Source organism: Lepidochelys kempii, chromosome 1 (genome assembly GCF_965140285.1).
Source record: "Lepidochelys kempii isolate rLepKem1 chromosome 1, rLepKem1.hap1, whole genome shotgun sequence".
In the NCBI taxonomy this organism is placed as follows: domain Eukaryota; kingdom Metazoa; phylum Chordata; order Testudines; family Cheloniidae; genus Lepidochelys; species Lepidochelys kempii.
In genome coordinates this window covers 293355311-293366561 of record NC_136380.1, presented here as the reverse complement: position 1 = coordinate 293366561, position 11251 = coordinate 293355311, and the positions used below count along the sequence as shown (strand labels likewise).

At 43.2% G+C, this 11251-nt stretch overlaps 1 protein-coding gene across 1 annotated transcript; it reads right to left on the bottom strand.

The window, feature by feature from the left end:
• Positions 1-4264: 4264 nt before the first annotated feature.
• Positions 4265-9478, bottom strand: LOC144930480 (uncharacterized). The gene is made up of 3 exons (XM_078852452.1): positions 8263-9478; positions 6515-6706; positions 4265-4300 (listed from the first exon to the last, which is right to left on the bottom strand). Exons 1-3 carry the CDS (start codon positions 8986-8988, stop codon positions 4265-4267), a joined length of 954 nt encoding a protein of 317 aa, XP_078708578.1. The 5' UTR covers positions 8989-9478.
• Between the last annotated feature and the right edge of the window lie 1773 nt (positions 9479-11251).

Below are 11251 nucleotides of genomic sequence, written 5' to 3'. Positions count from 1 at the left end.
GGTTATCAGCTGTGGTTTCTATTACTCTAGAAATCACATGTTGCCTCAGTTTTGCATCAATGGCAGTTCAGTATCTTCAAAGGCCTATGTTTGGATAGCAGGATATTGGTGTTACAACTAAGATATGAGTAATGACACTCTGTTGTATGGAGAAGAAATCAAGCCATTAAAAGCAGCTGAGGAGAGAAAACTTTTCAGTTTTCAATATCAAAAGTTACGGTGTATTCATAACATCCTTTGTGTTGATTTTGTCACAAACAAGTCAATACTTAGATGATCCCGGCAAGTTGCAGTCTTCCACCAGTTGATAGCAAGACTGCAATGGTGCGGTCATGTCCAACATGCAGAAGGAGGCACACTTTTACAGAAGTTTTATAGAGCTGAGGTCAAAGGACCATGAATGAGGTCAGAAGATGCAATTTTGAGAGATTTAAGAAGCCTAAATCCTCCCATACTGACTTTCGTGGAAGGAAGAAAATTTGCAAGGGACTGTTCAAGATGGGAGTCCATACTGCATTCCAGAGGCTTCAGAACATAACACATGTTGGATGTCAAAAATGACTAGCATTTCTCTGTTGAAAGTTTTCTTTTTCCTAGTAAATATCCCAAGCCTAGCTTGATTTAAAGATCCAACTTTTCATAGAAATTTCAGGCTTCAAGGCACCCAAGAGGTCACCTAGTTCATCTCCCCACACTGAGGTAGGACCAAGCATATCTAGATTTTCCCTGACAGATGTTTGTCTAACTTGTTTTTAAAAGCCTCCACTGATGGGAAATTCCATAACCTTCTTTGGTGACCTATTCCAGTGCTCAACTATTTTTATAGTTAGAACATTTTCCCTAATATCTAAAATAAACCTCCCTTGCTGCAGATTAAGCTGGTTATTTCATGTCCACTGAAGTTAGGACAAGGAAAAGAATTGACGGCTGTCCTTTTTATAACAGCCCTTAACATATTTGAAGATTGTTATCAGGTCCCCTCCTAGTCTTTTCTTTCTTTCTTTCTTTCTTTCTTTCTTTCTTTCTTTCTTTCTTTCTTTCTTTCTTTCTTTCTTTCTTTCTTTCTTTCTTCAAGACTAAACATAGACAGTTTTTTAACCTTTTCTTGTAGGTCATGTTTTCTAAACCTTGCAACCTTTGTTACATTTTGTAAGCCCAAATGATAACTAGGACATAGGGGTATATTGAGCTATAATGGACACATTGTTTGCTCTGAGAGAACAAGGAACATTTGAGTGCTATGTGCACATATTACTTTCAAGAGTATTCCTGGTTATCTGATAAATTCTTCACAATTAGAGTATGGGTAGAATTCCTATGCAGTTTTGAAACTCTGCAGGAGTCCTGTCTTAGTTTCTTTCTGCTGTAGTTATAATCACTCCACTTTATTAGAATATTATGATCTAGAGGTACCCCACCAATATTAGTAAAGTTTACCCTTTCAATTACTTATGTGATTCAACGGAAGCAGTCCTGCAGTCCACTTCAGGTATGGTGGAAGACAAAAGAGGTAAGTATCAGTGGCTCCCAGAATTTCAAAAGTATGGGAGTTCCAGCCAGTCATGTGTCTTGGAGTTATTACAACAAATTCTGGAAAACAAAAGTTATAGATACTGGATCTGAATTTTATTTTCATATAAGTGTATTTTGGAGAGAAAGTTCCTGCACTGGACACCTACTTTGGAATCCCAGAAAAAATAAGTAATAATAATAATAGTTAATACAGAGCTCTTATATAGCACCTTTCATTGGTAGTTCTCAAAGTGCTTTATAAAGGAGTTTCTGCTGACAGTATAATTAACTTGAGAATGTTCCCACGAAAATTGATTCTGACCGAATTATTTGCAATATAGTTAAAAGAAATGTGTTCTTAAACATTGATTTTTAATGTGTGTGCTTCAGGCAACGTATATTTTTGAAGCTCTAGTCCCATACTAATAACCTCAATGAATGTTATCCTTCTATTTATTCCAGGTCTAGTTAAACAAGCACAGATATTCATTATTTACAGTTATGAGACAGCCTTGTCTGGTAACAAGGGTATCACCTGGCTAACATTTCAATAGCATTTTGTATTAGTTAGACATATCATGCTTAATTCTATGTGTATATACATGTAAATATATTCCACTTTAAATTCAGACAAGCAGGATTTGGGGAAAAATATTCTTGTCCTTGCAACATGAGAATTCTTTTGAACTTTGCATTTGCAGTCTTCTCTCTCATAGTAGACAAGGAAAGAATTTTACAGTGAAGTCCTGTAGTGAAATTTGCCTCAATTTCCATTTCCTTCAAACTGTTTTAATGGAACAAATAAACTGATACCGTGAATAAATCAGCTGTTATAGTGAGAGATCCTAAGCAATATAAACTATATTAAAAGAAACACCACTTTAAACTCGCCTATAACCATCTGTTATAGATTCCAATTTAAGAAGATCATAATTTACTGTTGCTTGAAATGTAAGCTGCACATGATGGAATGCATGCTTCTATTTTTTATCCAATGCAACATACATCTGTTCTATTTTCCATGTGTAAGAGCCAATAATCTGGAGGAAAATATTTTTCCTGTGGGAATATTTTTCATGGGAAACAGGAATCCCTCACAAGAGTTTTGCTCCACGTTGAAGAATGGAACTAGATTTAATCCATTTTGTATGAGTTTCAATAAGTCATGGCCAATATTTTTGATCCTAGATGAGGAACCAAAAGCAATAGTTAAGCACCTAACAGCCTAAAAGCAAATTTTAACTTTCATGTGAGAAGCAGACATGCTTTCAGCACTTGTAGTGTTTTGAGCGGCAGACACTTAAATAGCCTCACATTTCTAATTGTATTCAGCACAGGGAAATCCTGCCCCATTGACTTCAGTAGGCCCAGGATATACCTGAGCATTGCGTAACATATTTAATATTTCAGCTTTTCTGTCTAGGAGACTATCTGTAAATCTACACCTTAAGAGAGGCAAATGTAAGGCTAACTGACAAACACTATGAAGTGTACTACTTTTAGTAACTGATTTAGATTCTAGGTTCTTCTACAAAAGTGACATCTTAGAATAATTATCCTTCATAAAAGATCACTGTTAATGACAGATTGAGTAAAAAAACAAAAGGATACATAGGCTACCCAGGTTTGAGAATGTATAGGACTGCATTGTTATGCTGGGGACTATGGGGGAATAAGGTCCTGTGAACCCACCACTCCCACCATATGTAGTCATGTAAGGTCCATTAAGATTTTGGGTTCAGGTCTGGTGTGGAGCACAGCCCCCATACATTGTGGATATGCCTCTCCATCTCCCTACCCTATTGCCACCATCATGAACAAGTAGGCAGAGAAGCATGGAAAGTAGACAAAACCGTGGTTCATCACCTTAATGTAATAGCCAGCAGAGATGACCTGTTCAAGATGGGAAATAGACTGTAATCTGTAATGGGTTGCCATAATTTGTTTCCCCCAGGTGCAGGAGGGAAGTAAAGAAGGAAATAAGAGTCTTGGATTGGTTCAATTATGCACTATCCATCACTTGGGGCTGAGCCTTTCAGTTCATTCTAGCCCATAATATATGAACAAATTCTCATGGTAAAGGAATCTGAAGCCCTCAACTCACTCTGCCCAAAAAGGCCCATGAAATAAGATGAGTTGTCCAATATGCCCTGAGGTCAGCCACTTTGTATTGCTGTCAGCCAAAGGAAGGAAGTGACTTTCAGAAAAAAGATTCTAGAATGGAACATTCTGCCAGCAACTCCTTGTTTATATTGGAGGTTATTATTATATTATGATATTATTATATAATATTATTATATTATATTATTCAGGAACCTCTGATGGTACCTGTCATAGTATTGTGATGCAGGCAAACCAGGTGCCAGATCTTGTCAAGACTTCAGGCATTAGCTAATAACTAATAAACTCATAGCTGGAGATCAGACCAGATCATCTGTATGTTAGTTTTGCTCAAAATAGCTATTTGTCCTATAAGAATGTATTTAGTGTTTAGCCTCTCTGAAATGCTTGTAAATGGCTGAATGCATTAATCTCACACATAATGTCGGTATTCCATGCTATAGAAATATGTAAGTTTTGCTTTATACTTTTGAAAATGTTTGCTCTGAACTTGTGAATCCAGGCACAGGAATCGTCGTCTGTCCCACTTCTCCCATACACCCATCCAGAAGGATTATCAAAATCAAAAGGTCCATCAAGCAACATCACAATACAAATAATTTGTGAATGGCCCTACCACATCTTTGAAATGTTACCTGCAAGGAAGCGCATACTGTGGACTTGGAAGCTGAATTAAAGAAATAAAACAAAGTCACAGGAAAAATTTCTGTCTCTTTTCACTGTGTAAATTCTGACAGTCCAGAGACTCTAAACTGAAGCAGAAATTCAAAGTGGTTACCCCTGGGTCCACGCTGAAAGACACTTTGAACTGACAGATCATTACAACTCTGTTACTCTTAGGATTTACCTAATAACTCATTTGTGTGTATTCACTTGCTTCCTTTAACCTGTAAATAACGCTCTTATTTCTTTTTCCTAGTTAATAAACCTATAGATAGTTTATTACAGAATTGGCTACAGGATTTCTCTTTGGTGTAAGACCAAGGGTACCAGTTGATCTGGGGTAAGTGACTGATCTCTTGGAACTGGAAACAACTTGAATATTGTGTGATTTTTTTATGTAAGTAACCATTTATCACTAAGTTCAGTTTGTTTGTGTGGCAAGATAGATTGGAGAGTCTAAGGGGACTGTATGCAATTCTATGGTAACACTGTCAAGGTGATCCAGGAGTTCAAATTTGTTAGTGGCTTGGTGAAATCTAATTATAGAACACATCACCGGTTTGGGGCATCTGCTCTGTTTTTGACAGTCTGCCCTGCAGTAGGTACACACAGTCATGAGCCACTCCATGACGGGTCTGACTCAGGAATAGAAGCAAACTCTGATAGCCAAAGCCCAAACAATTTAGGGCTTTATATGTAAAAGATCACACCTTAAATTACACCCCAGTATTAACGTGTAGTTCAGAGCAATGGTGCAATATTTTCTCTGCACATAACCTTAACAAGCTGACAGCTGTATTCTGCACTAAGTGAAGTTTCCAAATGACACTGAATAATGTAGCCCTATGCAGAGTGTATTACAATAGTCCAACTGAGCTGTGACAAAGGCATAAATAATAATCAAAGTTCCCCTGAGCCAATAGCTCACTGGACTGATGCAGTTAAGGCACATCAGGTTCATAGCCAACAGAACCCAATGAAGCATACCGACCACTGTTGCGGTTCAGTGATGAGACAGAACACAGCTTTATGCAAGCAAGCAGGCTGGTCAGCGGAGATGGGCTGTTCTGCCCCCCCTGCCTTCCACCTTCTCCTTTTATTATATTTCTCCCCCTAAGCATTACACACTGCTACACAAAGGAATGTATGACGTTGATTCATATGCTTAGTTACCATCCTCTATCTACTACAATCCTGGTTCTCAGGCCTTGAGCCCAGGCTAAAAAAAACCTCCCACAGTTGCTGTCCAAACAATCAAGTTCTCAGGGTTCATATCTAGCCCTTGTCCTTGGATAGAGCAATGTGTGCATTGCTCCTAGGAGACAGTCAGGGTGTGCCCCGCCTGCTTCCAGGTGGAATAGCTAGACATTAACCCTTCATCTCCCCTTTTTTGTTTATTGATAATTGGCCATCTCATGGTAGCCGCCAATTTGTTTTATCATGCTATTTAACTCCCAGACAGACAAGGACATAACCTGGGGAGCTTTCCAGGGCAAAAATTTTACAAAGTCTTAACAAGGAAGGAATACATTGTACACAGCAGCAACAAAAAATAAGCCCAATGATTACAAACACAAAATAACCAAAAGCTTAACATTTGCAATATAATCATCTAAAAGAGGTACACTTTTTTTACTACAATTGTGACCAGCAAAAGGCAATATAAGTATCATTTTACTAAGACAGCAAAGGGTGCCATCACTTAAATTTGCAGGAATATAATTAAAGGTGCATGAACCACAAGTAAAAACCCATCCTGATGGTAGGATGATATGGCCATAATTATATGAAACATTAACAGCATGGGAACAATTTAAAAGGGATTGAGAAATTTTTTGACAGCCCAAGGGCACCTTTGTACTAGTGCAGTTAACTACACGTGCACAGGTGACATTGTGAGCCCCGGCCGGGTGCGGTGTGTGAAGGGATATAGCCGTGCGAGGCAGAATATAGTTGGCCGGGCCCCAATTAGCCATGCTAGAGTACTGGGAGAAAAGATTAGCATAAGCAAAGAGCAGTATCTTATTCTCCTTCGGACTTGTAACGGGGGAGGCGCTTCCGAGCCAACCCCTACAGAAAATAGCAGGCACAAAAGGCACACAATCATCACAGAATTAGCAGTGATTTGGGCGAGAATCGCCACAAACAAAGTCTTAGGAGTTTCTGGCTGCTGATCTGCTGCCAGTTTTCGTTGAGCCGTGGCGACCAATGCTTTTACTGCTCCCCCTGTCACGGGCTGGCTTGGGACGTTACGCCTCCTCCATTTCCGTCCCGCCGTTGTCGACTCGGGGGGCAACGCGGTCTCCTCCAAGGTCAGCTGAAACTCTGGTATGGGATTCGACAGCCCCTGGTGCCATGCCATGTTGTTTAAGTGCTGGTCGCACGCACCGGGCTGGAACCCACAACGGTCCTGCAGGGAGAGACACAGCAGCATATCCCCGACCCCAAGTAATTAGAGGTGCTGGGCCCAGCCACTGTGGATCGGGCAGCTGACGGTAAAAGACACGCGGTCTTTCCAGTACCTCAGATTTGTGAAAATGCCGATCCGCAGGGGTCTGCTGATCTGCATTCAGTGTTAAATTATGTAAAGTAAACAAGAGGATATACATCTGTTGTTGAATGTCTCCTAAGGTTCAGAGACGCAGCTCCCCTTGTTTTAATTGTTTATCTAGCAAGGTTTTGAGGGGCGGACTGACATTGTCAGAGCAACAAGTGGAGAAGACGCGCTGTGAGACAGCGAGTGAGACAACGTCGATCCAAAGCCTCCTCCACCCCGAGTTCGATCCTCGGCAGCTGGCACCTGATAGGGGACTAAAATCAATTGTGCAATTGACCGTCCACGCGGGAGCGACTGTGGAAGATGAGTCCACACCTGAACCTTAATAATGCCAGTGTAATCAGCATCAATAACCCCTGGAATGACAAAAAAGCCCTGTTTCCCAGCATGTGAGCGAGGGAGAACAAGACCTACAAAGCCGGCAGGGAGAGGTCCCATCACCTGTGTAGGTATGGCACAGACCTCCCCTGGCAGCTGAAAGTCAGTGTCCTCCTGCATGATCAAATCAAGCCCTGCACTTCCAGCAGTCGCTGCCCTCATAGAGTCTACGGATTCCAAGGCAGAGGAGCGATTGCCTGAGTAGGAAACACCCCCGTTTGGCCCTGGGTTCGGGGGGGACCCGTCGTGCGGTTTCCCGACCTGCTACGACACTGATTAGCCCAGTGATAACCTTTCCCACACTTGGGGCACTTCTTTGAGGGTCGGGCTGGTGCCTTAGATGAGCGGCACTCCCGCTGAAAATGACCCTCCTTTCCACAGCGGTAACAGCGCTTCCCCTCCTTCCCAGTTTTTCTGAGGGCGGCAGCCAGAACTCCAGCCTTGTGGGCTTGTGTGCCAATGTTCTGGCACTCCCGCAGCATGTCTGAGAGCTCTAAAATACCAGAGACTTGTGCTGCCTGGAGAGCACGGCGGCAATCCTCATTTGCATTTTCAACTGCCAATTTTAACAGGAGCTCGTGAGCTGCCTCAGTGTTATCCACCTGTCGGAGGATAGCCTCCTGCAATCTGTTGGTAAAATCCAAAAAGGACTCTAAGGCACCCTGACGGATACTGACAAAGCTTTTGGTAGGCTTGCCTGAATCCGGGACCTTCTTGAAAGCATGCTGGGCACAGGTGGAGATAATGGGGAAGACGGCCGGAGGGAGTTGAGACTGCATCCCAATAGTAGCAAACTGGCCCTCCCCTGCCAAATGCTCATAAATGATACCTTACTCTCTATATACCTGGGCTTGGCGTTCTGCCATCTGCCGATACTCACTAAGCCAAATAACATACTGACTGGGTGACAACATCATGCGCAGCAGCGTTTTCCAATCCTCAGGGATTAGGGAGTACCCAGCACCCATCCCTTCAATGAGACCACGCACAAAGGTGCTAGTCAGGCCAAATTCACGAATTGCTTTCTTTACCTCTCTAACCACCGAGTATGGCAGAGTGGTCCAGGTGCCCACGGGGTTGCCCTGGTCATCATTCTGCCAGGTCACCGGGCAAACGGAGACCAGATCAGCCAGCTCCTCTGCTGTAAGATCTGATCGAGCTTTCGCTGCGTGAACCATTTGTTGCACCAGCGAAAGCTTCTGAGCAGATGCAGATGACTCTCCAGGGGGCCCCATGGGGGGAGGGTGATCACACACCGGCTCCGGTGGGGAAGGCCAGGGAGGCGGTGGTAATAGAGGCACTGGGGGCGAAGCAGGGGGAGGGATGGCTGCAGGAGCAGACGGGGGTGGCAGGATCGGCAGCTCCTCTGTTGGTGCTGAAGAGGGCCTTTCCGAGGCGACACGCTGTGTCGCATCGCCAGGAGGGGGGATGGCTGCAGGGGCGGACGGGGGTGGCGAGAGCACCAGCCTCGCGAGGGAGGGTCTGTCTGAGGCGACACGCTGTACCACGTCGCGGCAGAGGTGCCAGGCATGTAAAGCCTGCACGGGTGCCCGAGGCTCTTTGTGCAATGTCTGGCCCAATCGCTCCCAGTCCGCTAGCTTAAGGCTTCCAGCTTCAGGATACCACGGGCACTTGGCACGCACCTCCTGTAGCAGGAGAGTGAGTTCTCGAGCCGGGCAGTCATGCTGAGCCTTACGCAGCAAATACTGCAGCTCATTGCAGTGTTGCACTTGCAAAGCAGAGAGGGAGCTTCCCATACTTACCACAATGAAAAATACTCACCGGGATCCACGAAGTGGATGAGTGACGCGTCTGAAACCCTTGCCGGGCGAGGTGAGTGCTGAGGGCCCCACGTTTGGGCGCCAGTTGTTGCGGTTCAGTGATGAGACAGAACACAGCTTTATGCAAGCAAGCAGGCTGGTCAGCGGAGATGGGCTGTTCTGCCCCCCCTGCCTTCCACCTTCTCCTTTTATTATATTTCTCCCCCTAAGCATTACACACTGCTACACAAAGGAATGTATGACGTTGATTCATATGCTTAGTTACCATCCTCTATCTACTACAATCCTGGTTCTCAGGCCTTGAGCCCAGGCTAAAAAAAACCTCCCACAGTTGCTGTCCAAACAATCAAGTTCTCAGGGTTCATATCTAGCCCTTGTCCTTGGATAGAGCAATGTGTGCATTGCTCCTAGGAGACAGTCAGGGTGTGCCCCGCCTGCTTCCAGGTGGAATAGCTAGACATTAACCCTTCAGACCACCTTTGATCACCTTACCCTGATTGTTCAGGTATGCATTTTGCAGCTGGGTGAACTGGAGGTGGCCTTCCAGTGTGAGATGGAGCAAGACTCAAACCTATGACTTTTAGGACTGTAGTTGATTGCCTTAACCACTCAGCCACCATAAATAATAGCCCCCAGCCAACAGAAATGGTCAGAGCCTTTTTGACAAGTGCAGATAAATGCAGTCTTAGCAATAGCTGACATCTATAATCTTTCTGTAGGTACTTCCAAGACTCCTATCACAATGCTATCTAAATGAACCTAACTGTTAAAGTGTTACTTGGTTGTCCAGGAGCAGCACCTCTTGGTTGTGAGCAGGAAAAACAAATAGCAGATGCACTGTCTCAAGGTCAGGGACTCACATAACCTCTGCCTGTTCCTCTGGTTGCTACCCTCACACTGCAAGCTTGACCTCAGGTTTTGTTTTTTTTTCTGGGTTGAGCCTCAGCCACCTAGCCTTCATCCAAGCCCCAGTCTCATTTTGAAACTAAATGAAGAAAACAGCAGCACAGTTAACTGTACCTTTCTGCTATATATACCAGCTGAAGCAGTGATACAGAGCGAAGTGAACTCTGCAAGATCCATGTGGCAGAACAGTGTCAAGGAAACCGTTTATTCTGTTGTATACATTTATTTCCCCCAGGGTCAATCTCTTATTTTTCCAAAAGAATTTCAATTTCTACTATTCTTTCTTGTCACTTCTAATATCTTCCTTTGAGCTGATCCTGGCTGTACTTGTAACACTGCTTGCTATTTAAAAAAAATGATTCCAAGCTTTTCCTTTTTTTAGTATACATTTCACCATCTAACCGGTAACCTTCTGAAGCTTCATGAATTTTTTTGGATGAGGTGACAGCTGGCTCTTACAATATCTAGTGCCAATTAGCAGTCAAAACTCTTATATGGAAACAATTATCTTAACATATCTTCTAATCCCCAAATGAATATGGTTTTCTATCTAGTGGAATAAGAAATATTTTCCCATTAATTTGACTTCATATTGATTCAGTTCAGTATAGCAGATAGTTGAAAACATGTTTAAGAATCACAATGAGACATGGCAGAAAACAAGGCCAGTGAATATAAGCATAACGGAGCATTGTGGCAATAGTCTCTCTGTAGAAAGTACTTGTGTGAGTATGCATGGAGCATTATGTTCTTTTCTGGGTACCTCACTGTAAGAAAGATATTGATTAGGGAGGGAGGAAATTCAGAGATAGTAAAAATGATCAATTTCACACTGTGTGATGTCCCTTTAAGTGGTAGGACTCAGCTGGACAAGTGACAGGTGTAGCCCATCTCCCCAGGTGAAGAGAATGAGAGGACATGTGGTAGGAACATGTGACTAAACCAAGCCTTCTGCAAGATAAAAGGCAATCTGTTGTCATTTGGGGGTACAATTGACTCTCTCTCTCTCTCTCTTTTTTTTTTTAAGGGAGTAGGTAAAAGCATTTTAAGGGATATGTTTTAATAGAGGAGCTAAGCTAGCAAAGTATAGTGAACTTGGAGACAGGCAGTCTACTGAAGCCAATTTCTAAACTGACTAATTCACCCTAAGGAAAAGGCCTGTAAGTGTTTGAGTGTTTTATGTTAATAAACCGCACCCAGAAGGAGAGCAGTATTGAGAGTCCACACAGTATGAAGTTTCCTTAACTGAGGAAGATGGGAAAACTGAGGCAGTGACAGGGCCTGAAGTCAGACTGGGTAAGGTCCTGCTACAGTCAGGATGTGGAATGATTTA